The sequence below is a fragment of the Lingula anatina genome, chromosome 9 (assembly GCF_051362555.1).
Source record: "Lingula anatina isolate TDL-2025a chromosome 9, LinAna3.0, whole genome shotgun sequence".
Taxonomy (NCBI): Eukaryota; Metazoa; Brachiopoda; class Lingulata; order Lingulida; family Lingulidae; genus Lingula; species Lingula anatina.
Window position 1 is genome coordinate 8,657,236 of NC_141775.1, and position 14,219 is coordinate 8,671,454.

The 14,219-nt window shown below is 38.1% G+C and overlaps 1 protein-coding gene across 2 annotated transcripts; it reads right to left on the reverse strand.

Moving 5' to 3' along the window:
- Positions 1 to 935: 935 nt before the first annotated feature.
- Positions 936 to 14,018, reverse strand: LOC106161639 (uncharacterized). 2 transcript variants are annotated; one of them, XM_086995018.1, is made up of 14 exons: positions 13,894 to 14,018; positions 13,458 to 13,604; positions 13,025 to 13,141; positions 9,941 to 10,114; positions 8,993 to 9,280; positions 8,062 to 8,286; positions 7,582 to 7,734; positions 7,119 to 7,334; positions 6,507 to 6,638; positions 5,710 to 5,799; positions 4,971 to 5,270; positions 3,510 to 4,307; positions 3,102 to 3,293; positions 936 to 2,749 (listed from the first exon to the last, which is right to left on the reverse strand). In XM_086995018.1, exons 1-14 carry the CDS (start codon positions 13,988 to 13,990, stop codon positions 2,322 to 2,324), a joined length of 3,357 nt encoding a protein of 1,118 aa, XP_086851144.1. In that variant the 5' UTR covers positions 13,991 to 14,018; the 3' UTR covers positions 936 to 2,321. The 2 variants fall into 2 exon arrangements, with proteins under 2 accessions (XP_086851144.1, XP_086851145.1); XM_086995019.1 differs by lacking the exon at positions 8,993 to 9,280.
- Positions 14,019 to 14,219: the final 201 nt, after the last annotated feature.

The window sequence follows — 14,219 nt, forward strand, 5'->3', positions numbered from 1 at the left end:
GTGCTCGATTAAATGGAACAGCTGTAATACGTTAGATAGAGAAATTAAGGGAGGAACTTTGCAAAAAAAATTTTTTTCGCTATCTCCTTCCTAGTCTCTGGAGTACGTTGAAATTATCCCAGGAATAAACTATATATAATTAGTGAGTAGAATACGCAGTCCGGTATGGTCTAGTGGCTAGTATTCCTGGTTTTCACCCAGGCCAACCGGGTTCGATTCCCCGTACCGGAAGCAGTTCCTTTGATTCCAATTTTAAATGTTGAAGAAATGTTTTTGATGCTATGAATTAAAACGTGTTTTTCTACATCTGTCTAGTTCGATAGGCGCTGGGTTAAATGGAGCACCTGCAAAACGACAGACGGAGAATTAAGCGAGGAATTTTGCAAAAAAAATCGCCATCTCCCTCTAATCTTTGGAGTTGAAATGATCCCAGACATGAAACCCAGATAGTTAGCAAGGGGATGTGTAGTCCGGTATGGTCTAGTGGCTAGGATTCCTGGTTTTCACCCAGGCGGCACGGGTTCAATTCAGGGAAGGTTTATCTTTTTATCTATACTAGGCCAAAGATTTTCTTGGGGTAGACTGCATTTTTCCCATACCTAACAATGGTTGATGAATCTTTTCCGTAATAGTTTTTCTTTTTTTGTAATAATATGATATTATATCTGAGATTTCAAAAAGTATCCATCTATGGAGGTCATGTGGTCCATTGGCAAGCACAAAGTCCAGAAATAATTACGATTTCTACCGTTTTGTAATCAAAGAAAAATATCCCACTTTAATGTCCGTATATAAAATGTACGATAAGGATACGTTATATTAAAATACATAAAATTAAAGTATGTAACTACAACTTACTAACTTCAGATAATCGAAAGATCACAAACAATGTCAAAACTAATCCATAAAAAGAATTCAATAAATATGGCTTAATATTTTATTCTTACACATTTATTACAGTAATGTACATTAAGTGATTTAGTATTCAAAACATTTTCGTAAGAGGATCTCAATAAATTTTTGATTGATTTATTCTTAAACAAGTATTAAACTAATGCACATTAAGTAATTAAAAAAAGGATAGGAACTGTTCATTTTGGCCAAAGATTTTCTTGGGGTAATTAAACAATAATTTTGCCATGCCTAACAATGCTTAACGAATCTTTTTCGAAAAAGTTTGTTTGTTTTTTGTAATGATATCTTATTATATCTGAGATTTCAAAAAGAAGCCAACTATGGAGGTCAAGTGGTCCATTGGCAAGCAAAGATTCCAGAATAATTAGGATTTCTACCTTTTTGTAACCAAAGAAAAATATTCCACATTAATGTCTCTATATAAAATGTACGATAAGGATACGTTATATTAAAATACACAAAATTAAAGTATGTAACTACAACTTACTCAACTTCAGATAATCGAAAGATCACAAACAACGTCAAAAACTAATTCATAAAAAGAATTCAATAATTCAATAATTAATTCTGACACATTCATTAAAGTAAAGTACATTAAGTGATTAAGTATTCAAAACATTTTCGTAAGAAGATCTCAATAAATTCTGATTAATTAATTCTTAAACAAGTATTAAACTAATGCACATTAAGTAATAAAAAAGGATAACAGCTGTTCATTTTGACCAAATATTTTCTTGGGGTAAACGACAATTTTCCCAAACCTAACAGTGGTTGACGAATCTTTTTCGATAAAGATGTTTCTTTTTCTTTTTTTCTTCTTTTTTTTTTTTTTTGTAATGATATCTTATTATATCTGAGATTTCGAAAATTAGCCATCTATGAAGGCCATGTGGTCCATTGGCAAGCAGAGATTCCAGAATAATTGCGATTTCTACCGTTTTGGTGGAAAATAGAATTTACTGTATTTCTATGAGTTGTTTACAATATATTTATTTATATTTTCTCGTATAAAGAGTTGCTATCCCTTTAATTTTTTAAAACCTTATAGGTCAAAAAGTCTCGATAAATTGTATAATGAATCAACTATTATACATGCATCAAACTATTGAACTATCCTCTATACGTTATTTGCGCAATTCCCCGTAAACACTGCCTATACGTCTCTTCTTATACCCACATATAAGGTTGGGGTCACCCCCTTCACTCCTTCACCCCCGCCGCTACATGTACATGTATGAGTAGAGCTAGTGCTCTCTACATGTACATATATAAAGCCCAAGTGTCCTTTATCAATGATATATTTGTGTCATTTATTCATTTATTTTACGACGCAGTTTGTACCCTTCATCCACGATTCTAACTTGTTACTGCAGGTGTATATCAGTAAATGAATCTGAATCTGAACCCTACTGTCTGGACAGTGAGTACCCCGCCCCACCAGCTCTCCCAGCAGTCTCACCTTCAATCCCACTTCCGGTTCCGGTTTGTCCTCTTCTCCTTTCCCCTCTTGCCTTTCTGAACTTCATATTATCACTTCCTTCAATCACTTTACTTGGACCTTTTTCAATCGCTCTCTCCTCGACCCACCTAACGGCGTGCACGGCGTTGCGCTTCAATCGTCGGTGCCTTTTCCAGAAGCAATTTAGGTTTCTTCGCATGGGTCTTGTGTGTCGATCAATAGATAAGCAATCTGAGAAAACGACGCTGCCGGCGAGAAATAGCAAAAACAAAATACCTGTGATACCGTAGACCGGTCCCTGTGGTGACTCTTTGGGTGGTGTCGTTTTCCTTGAAGGCTTTGGCATGGCAAATGCGCTCTTCACCTCAGATTGGTCTGTGAAATTAAAGAATATGTAAATATACAATTTAATATATAATTTGAATGAACTCCCTATGAAGTGTTCTGAAGAACAATTCATATAAAGATTAATTGTTCTTAAAGTCGATACTGGATTTTTACCGTCTAATTTCACTTCATTATACATCTCAGGAAACCGTTAATACAGGATTATACAAATGTACTAGTACATGGTATTATACTTGTTTTAATTACTAGCACACCTATATATATATATATATATATATATATATATATATATATATATATATATATATATATCAATGTTTCCACAAATACGATAAAATGGAAACACATCTAACTATTTCAATTATAAATGTTACTCAACTGTAACATTCCATCAGCTCAGGCTCCCATTGGCCGTGGCCATAACACGTGGCTACCCGCTGGCGCCCCCCCGTGGAAAACACTTTATCGTCTCTGCACCAGTACCGAATCTTGGTGCCATAGCTTGTACTGTTGTAGGGTTCTACATCCACGCTTGAAGAGTTCAGTAACTGATAAGTTGGACAGGTGACCACTGTAAAGATAAATTACCGTTTAAAACCAATACTTAATCGATTGAAAGACAACCATGACTAATACTTTCGTAATCAACGCACTTGTTTTTGTTTTGTGGACTTCTTGATTAAGATGCATGTCTGTCATCATGTCTAAATGATGCTTTACATGTAGACACACCCCTCTTAATTTCATGTTGCTGAACTGCCATGTTGATGAAACGTGTAATAATTACATTTACAAGTATCCGGTCTCCACGTGCCGTTCTGGGAACATGTCAACGCCTTTGTTCTTGTTTTATCATTAAACCTGTAGCCGTCTTTGCACCGGGCCATCAGCGTGGTGTTTTCACTGAACATGATCTTGTTACTCATTGAATCGAAAGATTCTGTGTCCGCTAGGGGAGCTCCAGAAAGATTAGCCTTGGATATGTTCAGGACGGACAGAGAGTCAACCGCAAAAGGCAGGGCACAGCTGGCCACAGAGACGTTGGGCGTGACTTCTGTAAAGGTTGGCGTGATTTCAACGGCGGAAGTCGTGGTTTCATAGTCGGAGGACGTAGAGTAAGCGGAGCTTAGCGGAGCTGCTGTCAACATCGGGATGGTTTTGTTGGCTTGAGATGCGGTTTCGTCGACTGTAGCCGTGGTTTGGTTGATAGGTGGTGTATTTCTGGTGACAGGTGGTGTGGTTTCGCCGGCTCTTGTTATGGTTTCGGTGACATTCCGCGTTGTTTCGTCCACTGTAGGCGTGGTCTCCGTGACGAGAGACGCGTTCTCGGTGACTGCGGGCGTGGTCTCGGTTACTGTGGGCGTGGTCTCAGTGATTGTGGGCGTGGTCTCGGTGACGGTGGGTGTGGTCTTGGTGACTATGGTGACTGTAGGCGTGGTCTCAGTGACGGTGGGAGTGGTCTCACTGACTGCGGGCGTGGTCTCGGTGAGTGTAGGCTGGGTGTCAGAGACACTGGAAATTGGGATTTGACTGGTGGTGCTGTCGCTGTTTGCCACGGAGTCACATCTGCTGGTATTATATGTTCCTGAAATTCAAACAAACCAAACAGAAATATCATTTTAAAATACTTTCACTCTGAATTTAGAAAAAGTTTCTTTTATTGTGCATATGATTATAGATAGATTTTTCTCCTAAGATACATGTCAATCAGAGTGAAAAAGAATTCAGCACTATAAAAATATATATATTTACATATACCCCCGTATAATTAAGACTAACAAACCAATCAACTTGATGCCATACAGGATAATCAATGAAAAAAACACCAATCCAAAAAATTGCTTTTGTAATGCTTAATGTTCTTAGGCGTGTTTCAAACAGTCACTGCATAGCTATGGTTGATTTTTTTTTTTTTTTTTTTTTTGGGGGGGGGGTCAAAACAAAATAAATTAAAAATGTGTCATTGCAAAAGTGAGCGCGCAATCCTGTACAACAAGACAGGAATGGCTCCTAAGAATGACAGTCGAAGAAATGTTTATGCTGTAAATTGTAGTCCAAGTAATGGTAGTCCTAGGAATGGAAGTCCGAGATCCCATTAAACGTTACAGGTTAGGGTTAGTCGGAGTATTTGGTTTAGTTTATGGGACGAATGTCAACTGTACAAAGTAACTGGGAACGGACTGCGGTTCCCAGCAGACTACCATTTCTGACACATTAATATTAATATTAACATTAATATTTACTATACCTAAAACACAGGTGTACTTGACTTCAAGGTACATGTAATATCCAGGGCATTCATTGTGGAATGATGAATCCATTAATGATATAGACCCGGAGGTAGCATTCTCAAACACTTCGACAACTTGTTGGTAATTTTGGGTCAAATAGCAGGCTGTAATAGAATTTTTCTGGGTGCCTGAAGACGTGCACAGGGGCCCTGGTAGCTCATTTCCGTACAAGGCGTCCACTATATGAATGGTAGAGTTAACCGGACACGTGATGGTAAGATTATCTTGTAGACATGCTCTTGCGGTATTGTATCTGTCTGAAAATGAATACGATCGGCATCGTGGCGTCAACCATGTGGATGACGTTTAGGTTGTATATTAGCACGTAAATGCAATGATTGATTTTCTACCCAATCGTCCGAACATTGATAAATAGGATCTGTGCATTTTCGTTACACGGAAATTGATTACGCCATAATCTACAGCATGAAAAAATCTTGATAGTCTCTACTTCAATGCACTGCATGCATGTTAGTAACTTATTACTTAAACCATAAGGCGTACGCGAGAAAAAAATACCAGCGGAAGCACTGAATGTGTTCAATAGCAAACCTCTTGATCAGGACAGGTAATAAGGTCAGTGACCAGAACGTCTGTGTTTATTATTTGTTTTCACGCTTAAGTATAATTTAAATAAAACGTGAGCATAACAGGAAATGTAATATACCGTACTTTAATGGTTATCACAAAACGTACCATAAACGCAAACGAACTTGTGGTTTTGGTCACAATGCCATAGTTGAAATGTACCATCAGCAGTCAGCTGGAAACAATATGAATTCCCACCTGGAAGAGTAAAACCGATGTTGATCAACCAGTTTTCCATACACTGTCACGTCTTCGGTGTTGTAATAACAGTGCCCGGTTTTTTATATTCAGTATAAAATTATTTTGCATTTAAAGCAATTGTTGTATTAAATCTTTCCTCTACTCTCCACAAAAAAAAAGCATTTTTCTAACATCCTGATACCATTCTTTGACCAAGTTTTGCTAAGCTGGTTAAATTATAAAAACAATTCTATACTGAAAGCATACCGAGAAGTTCCGTTTCTTTTGTGGCGAGGGAACATTTGTGATGTACATATGTGTAGGAAATATTTTTACTTTAACTTGTGTTTCATTTTCTTTCATGTGCCATTTTTTTTTTTTTGGGGGGGGGGGGTGGGGGTGATGGAATAGATAAAATATCCCAATACCTTTCGCCACGTTCATAAGTGCCATATCTAAAACGTTTATTGAATACTGGGAAGGGATGTATATTCTGTCTTTTGAAAACTGTTTATAAACTGCAACATATCCCAATTAAGCATGTAAAATCAAGCACACTTTGACGCTCAAGCTTTTGACACAGTTCAGCTTTTGGTTAGAATTTTCCCATCTTGAAAAAGAACATCAACTATTCTAATACCCTTACGTGCAATAAATTGCGAAATTTCATTAAAGAGCAGTCAGCTGGAAAAAATTATTTGTGACATTTAAAAATATCGACCTACCAGTAAGAACCTCTCCATCCGTATCCTGACAAAATTGCTGGGGATTACTTGTGTTGTCACCAGATTTGAGCCAGTAACAATGACGGTCGTTACAGTAATGAATGTCATCATTGGTTTCCCATGCAAAATAATCTGAAAATGTAATCATCATGGTGCGTCATCAACAAGAATAACATTATTATGTTTATTTACAGTATATGTACATAACAAACGCATCAATATAAATATATGTATAAAACGAATGCACAATACTATTGCGTGTAAGTAGATGCCGTGCTACTGAGAGAGAGAGAGAAAGAGAGAGAGAGAGAGAGAGAGGGCAACAGAGAGAGTATTTAGCTGTCTTGACGTGTGCATATGTTTTTATTCTACTGGTTTAAGTTTTCAACGGCTACTAAATGGCTAATGAAATATACCGCAGTTTTTTAATGTCATCAGTGGCTGTATAACTTGCATTAAAAAATGTTTATACAAACCAAATGTACAATACAATCACACTAAGGTATCGATACAGAGTGAGTATTTAGCTGTCTTTACAAGACCATAATACAATTTTGAAGTTTTCCGCCATTCGGAGGCTGCTAAATGACCAATTAATTATGGGATACCTACCACAACGTTTCTTAATGAAATAATGCTTATCTCCAGGAACTACATTGTCTGTCTTATGATGTAAATAGCAACGTAGTATGGGTATGTTAAAAGTGGCACCCTTGCATCTGATGTCACGAAGACATTCTTTTTCGCACTCATGAACGTTTGTCGTGAACAGTTCACGTAGGTTAAACCCATCGTTCCGGTAGCCTGCTTGTATTGTTGAATAACAATCTAAAAATAATGTATGCTGGTATTTATTTTGTAAATACATATTGTTTGTTCATACAAATGCCCAAGTCACAATCGAGAATATTTTTCATTTCCCATATTCAACCGAGAATCCAACCTGTATTACAGGGTATACAAGAAAGAAAAATGCATATTCCCAGACTGGTTGGGATAGTTCTAATGTAATTACACCTAGAAAATCAATTCAAGATTGCATACAAATCACGATGGCAACATGCAAATTACTTACAATGCTGGCGCATGCAAATATAATTCTTGGTCACATTGCAGGGGGAGTTCTGCCAACTCCACTTTCCGTCGTTAAACTTTAAAGAAACGCAGAGCCTCCCTTTTACACAATCTGGCTGGCCTGGGCCCCAATGTACCTCTTCAACATTATTCCCTAGGGGAAATAAATGTTTTTAATCCAAGGATGTGGCTCTCACTGAACTGATACTGATACTGGTAAAGCGTTTTTAGTTTTAAATCTATAAATGAGGATATAACATTCTGAGATTTTAATTCACCCAATCGGTATACCTAATGAAGAAATTTGAGTAAAATTATCTGGCCGTTTGTTTGTCTGTACTTCCGTCTGTCTGCTTGTCTTTCCGTCTGTCTGTCCATCTGTCTACCTGCCTGCCAGTACGCCTGTCTGTCTCTGTATCAGTCTTAATCGCAAGGGCCTATAATTGCCTACCAGTTACATGTTTTATTTCGAATGTCTTACCTGACGACCACTGCCAATGCTCAGTAAATTGTTCTCTCCTTGCTCCTATCCAGAATTCAATATCAAACTTTGTTATGATGGCTGAGATAAAATCATTCATGTACTGGTCGTGAATTTCTGCCAACATGCCATGGTGTTGACTTTTACAACGCCTTCTTGCCTCGAACCACGTGAGATTATCTTCGACGATATGAAAGGAGTAGCCTAGCTGGTATCTTGCTTGTGCTGAATTAGAAAAATTAATGTCAATATAAGATGGGGATTTTTTCAACTATTTTTACATGATATTTAAGGGCCGATTAAGAATGTGTTCATCTCGCTTTGCCCCTACCAAAGGCTTTGCCATTACGACACGGTGCTTTGCCCTTTTTAACCAAAGCATTATAAAGCATTCCATTAAAAACAAATGCTTGACTTTAATGAAGAAAAAAGCTAGCACTTACTTGCATACACGTATTAAGCTTAAAGTTGGGTATAAACTGTTTATGATTACGTTATGACATACACAGTGAGGCAAGAACCACTCTGGAGAGCAAACACCAGAGGCTCTCCATGGAGGACGTCACTTGCTTTCTAGCATGCTGGAGCCCAGCAACGTTCATGTTGAACTGTCTCTACCATTGGTAGGCTTCAACAACTGGACCAATGTTCGGATTTTTGGCTACTTTTGTCTTGAGTGCTTGCTGTGCATTAATACACAAATCTTAACAAAACAAACAAACAAAAAATAGCCGTAGAGTTTGGGGCCCGCTGAAAGGGCACGAACATTTTTGATATTTTAGAGGGAGAACGGTGCCATTCGGTACGGTTTAGAACTGTGACTCAACAAGTGTTTTTTTTTTTCAGAAATCGAAGGGGGGGGGGGATCAGGACCCCCCTGACAACACCCTTAAATACGCCACTGGTCGGGTTTACCAACATGCCTGTTTACCTTGACAACTATAGTTAATCTGTAGGTACTTGAAGGTTCCTTCACAAGGATCCTGATCGAATGTTGACCTATTTGCTACCACAGAACAGGACTGCTGACCTTCGCATGCTTCAGACACAACGCTGTAGGAATTGCTGGCGTTGCAGCCTGTGTTGGACATAGCAGTGTGCTTACACGTCAAATTGTTGGTCCGGCCATACAAAGCGTCCACAATATGGATGACATGGTTAGAGGGACACCGTGGTGCTGCTGTCTTCTGTTCGCACGCAACCTCGATGCTGTAGCTCTCTACATTAAAATGTAACAGTAAATATGCGCATTATGCCAGTAGACAAGCAAATCATCACCATTTAACCCGACCACATACAGGTACCACCAAACAGTTTCAAATAATGTACCCTGAAGAAAAGACACAGAGTTTCGTTTCATTTATTACGAACTGTAAGGGACGGATAAACAGGTCAAGTGTAAGACCATATATTAAAAGAAGGTGCGGTTTTAGTATTTTTTCAACTGACTGAGTGATTTTGATATTTAAATATAGTAGTAACTGATAATAGTAATCTGTAAGCGTTCCATGGAATGTACACAACTATACTCTAGTTTATTAGACTTAATTAATTTCAAAAACAAATGGATTTGAAGCGGGTGTAGTAAAGAAATGCGAAGAAAGGGGAATACTCTGTAGCAACCCCGCCCCTCCCCCACCTCCCTAGCTTTTTTTCGCTTACGGCAGATGCGACTGGAAAAAGAGGGGAGAGGCTAAACCGCCATTCCCATTTACTGTCTTTCTCCTACGCAATTCAGCCACACAATGAATTATTTCCACAGGTTCCAAGGTGTCTCTCATGGCTAAATCAACTCAAAACATTGATCACTGGCCTCACATACGTGTTCATTGTGATAAAAGAATAATAAAAAAAGGGACATGAACTACGTTATGCATACCACATACGGGCTCCTGGCCGCTCCATGTCCCGTTATCCTGACACACCCGCACGAGGTCGCCCTTTGTCCGCGAGGTACCAGTAACACACGTGTAGGTGATATTGTCCCCTATGTGTAAACCGCCGACCACCTGACAGACGTTGGCAGGCGTTGCGGGAAGAGGACAGCGTTCAACTGGAACAAAAATGTCAAGCATCAAGGGCTTAAGTTAATAAAACTGTTCCTATAGATACACGCTTTTGGCAAAACTTTATTCCGACGACCCGTGTAAATTTTGACTGCAACAAAATGCGGGTTTAAAATGAGCTGTAATAACCGCCCTTTTTCCAAAGGTCATCAACGAATGTGCAGGTGTCAAATGATCGTGCAGCCACCTTTGCTACCCCCCCCCCCCCCCCCCCCCTTTACACGGCGTTCTTTCTCCGTCCCGTAGTAAGGCCCCGTTTAAGATTAACAATAATGATACTGGCCGATCATTGAGCATAAATTTTGCAACCAAAGCGATGCTTGTGCCTCCTTTCTTCGACAACACAGCGATGCCAGTTTCATGGTCGCACAAAGAACGCAGAAGGACGCCGCCCAGTGTAAAAGGGGTTTAAACAGTTTTGAGGAGTTTTTATGGTCACGACGAGCGTAAAAAAAAAAGTCAATTCGCGACAGATTAAAGAGAAGTGCTTCCGAAAGCCTATATAAATTTGATAATATTTCAATTTGATTTAATAAAATAAATTTTACTTTGACTGATATCTATTATCAACGGACAACTTTCTGTTGAAAACCTGTAGCTTACAGGTTACCTGTGTAGCTAGAAAAAAAGGCCAACATATAAGCTAGATGCTTCGGGCCTGAAAAATGGTTTTATTTCTTCGGTAATCTATACTTGACACGGGGTGCGAAAAATAAAGAATACTTTCAATCAAATAGGTGATTTTGAAGGTTTAAGAACAAACTTTCTTTTCATAATCACAATTGAAAAATATTATTTTCTTTACTATTTCGGCAAATTTATTATGTTGGTGGTTTGGGGGCGATCATATTTCTCTATATATTGCACTGAGAGTAGTATAATTTGCCCTGTTTATGAAAAGGTATTTCTAATTATATAACCGTCATAAGAAGTTGCACTCATTGTATGCCTTAATGCTGCCCTTCATTGATGATCCAGAACTGTTATTTTCGATATGTGATGGGCAGCATTACGGCATTTATTGGAGTGTTGCTTCATATGACAAATATAACTTTTAATGGACAGGACAAATTGTATTATTTTCAGTGCACTATAAAGAGAAATATGATCGACCAGAGACCACCAACACAGTAAATTTACCGCAAGTTTCAATTATGATTCTGCAAAGATTGTTTGTTCCTTAACCTTCAAAATCATTTATCATATTGAAAGTAATATTGTTGGTTGATTCTGAGATTTTCGGGATACAAGTCACTTGTGAAATTACGTAATCACCAATAAAATATTGACAACAAGACTAAAATGTCCATTTTTGCACCTTTCGCTGACTTTAGCGCCCTGTATCAATGTCACGACCCATTGGTTTTATAGGACGCCCACCCTGAAATAAACCGTCATGCATCATAATCCAGTGTCAAACCGAGTACAGATCACCGAGGAAATACAAGTTAGTTTATAAGCCTCTTTTCAGGATCAGCGTCTACATGTAGTCTAAATAAATACAATATCAACATTTTCCTAACATTTACGTATTCGTATGAATTTAGTAATTTATAAAATACAGAGAACATACTTAAGAGTATCCAAAGTTAACAAACTACACGGATTATGTCACTACCATGTTGACTTTGAAATGCATGTATCTGCAAAATTTGGAAACCACCCGGTGTATTTTGCTGTTTACATAATCAGATTTGCAGTATCCACTGTACCAAATAAAAAACAACGCGCCAAAATCGCTAAACTCGTGCTAAAATTTTTGCTAAAATATATCAATGTATATTTCAGCTTAAGCGGCTTAGATGTCTGAAACGCCTACTGAAGCTGCTGAACGATAATTAATTACCTCCTACACTGTAGCAGCTTCAGTAGGCGTGACAGATATCTAAGCCGCTTAAATTGATTGCAATTTAGCGAGAATCCCCTTGGAGATAGATCGATCCACAGTCTGTACGACAGGGTCTGGGAATGGTCCCTTAAACACATGCTGCATCACTTCCTAACAGCGTATATAATTTGACCTTTTGAAGTGTGTCGTTAGTTTCCCTACAATGTCACGAAAACCAAAATCGGAAACAATATCTACCACAGTGGATTGAACAGGCCAAAACACTTTATATTCTCCTAATACAATATCAACATTTCTAACTTCAATAGGGGACCAAAAATCGAAGGGGGGGGGGAAGGACCCACCCCCCCCCCTGACCCCCCCCCCCTCTAAATCCATCACTGCATAAAGGTCGTGCAAGACACTGCGACATAGCGGTTCCAACATTGGTTGACCTATATATTCGACAGGACAGACTTAAGTGTTGTAGAATATGCTTTATGTATGATTGGCAGAGCAGTGCACGGCAGGCAAACAACAATGCAAAAACTGATTCTGCATATTTCGGTACAACTTTTTTCATGAAGCAATTTATAAAATAAAACTTATTGTGTGGTGCTCTTATAATAGAAACGCCCACTTTTAAATGTGCTTAAAATATGCTTTGGGTGTGATTTGGAAAGCAGTACGAGAGGCAACCCCAATGCAAAAAAAAACTTAAAAGAATCTGTATTGTGGCAAGTTGCACTCTTTATTCCCTGAATCCAGCACTAAAGGGCTCAGTTTAGATAAATTATAAGAACAAACAATCTCAGGACAGATAACTCTGAAAAGATTTTCAACTTATTACTTTATATGTACCTTTACAGTCTTTTTAACGCCTTGTAATTTTATGTTTTATTCCATTGTTAAAGATGGTTATATCAATAAATGAATTAACTAGCACCAATCCAGATTTTATTTTCCTAATAAGCTATTTTAAACAGGTGGCATTGTTTGCTGTGTTACCATACCTTTTAGTCATGTGCGTGTTTATGTGTGTGTGTGTGTGTGCGTTCAGTTTACCTACCATATTCGCAGGTGGTTCCGCTAAATCCAGAAACGCAGGTACAAGAATAGGAAAACAGCCCGTCTTTGCAGGTCCCGCCATTTTGGCACGGCCCACTGGCACACTGGTCTACCGAGTCTGAATATTGACATAATTTAATAGTGTTGCTGCACTGATTATTAACTTTCTAAAATTTGTTTTAATTAATTTTTATTAAAGTCCAGTACGTGTACGGACTTTCACAGGACAAAATTGTTCTGTTTTTGTCCCATCACTGTAATTTTTGTATTGGAATGAATGTCAAATTTCACGTTATTTTTAACGATAATGAACAAGGATGGAATAAACTAGTATTAATCAAAAACTATTTGGAATAAGTTAAACATAGGCGCTGTATGGGTATAAACTATAACGTGAATACGTGTATTTGAAAGAGAAAGAGAGAGAAACTCACCTTCGTAGTCTTGTGCAATGCATTTATCCATGGCATTGGTCGCGTCGGACGTACTAATCAATGTATCAAATAAAAACACGCATCTCACGGATCCCTTAAAACGGCTATTGGACGAAAGTTCTCCGCAGTTCCCCGTATATTCCCCACCTGTGAATAAGTGATTGCATGTGAAATAGACTTGATGCGTGGCTGAGTGAAAACAAACAAAAAATTAACAAGCCAACAAACAAACAAATTGAAACATAACAAAACAAACACACACCTGTTCAGCTTACCCCATTTACCTGACTAATTGAAACAATAAATAATTTTAATGACGTTACAAATCAACTATTTTGCTTTTCATGGTAGGCTATTTGGTTAATTTTGGTTGCCTTTACATATTGATTTTTCAAGTCGGTTTGTATGACAAAAAAAAACATTTGAACACCATTACCAATGATAATGTCTCCGGACATTTCAAACGGTCCTTTAATGGAGGTAAAGTTTGCTGCAGTCAGAGAAGACGTACTGGTGCCGTAGCGTAGAGTCATAACCTGGTTTGGCTCGTCGTAAGTCAAAAACAGCGTGGAATCCAAAGGAAATATCGCACTATTCCCTGAAACGAATTCATATACAGTATGTCTACTGTTACACGTGCGGCGCCTATTCAAAAAACAGTGCAATAATTTTCTTCGCAATATTTTGCCATAAATCTCGCATTTTTGTAAAATATGTGTATCTACCATTGGTGACCTGTCGTGTAATTAAATGTTAATATCT

Excerpts from the sequence above, each read along its gene's own strand:
- LOC106161639 (XM_086995018.1), bottom strand. The coding sequence starts at position 13,990 with ATGACTCTACGCTACGGCACCAGTACGTCTTCTCTGACTGCAGCAAAC. Across the intron at positions 13,605-13,893 it reads GTCCGGAGACATTATCATTG|GTGGGGAATATACGGGGAAC; the intron begins GTAATGGTGTTC and ends ACTTATTCACAG. Across the intron at positions 9,281-9,940 it reads CGGCCAGGAGCCCGTATGTG|AGAGCTACAGCATCGAGGTT; the intron begins GTATGCATAACG and ends ATTTTAATGTAG.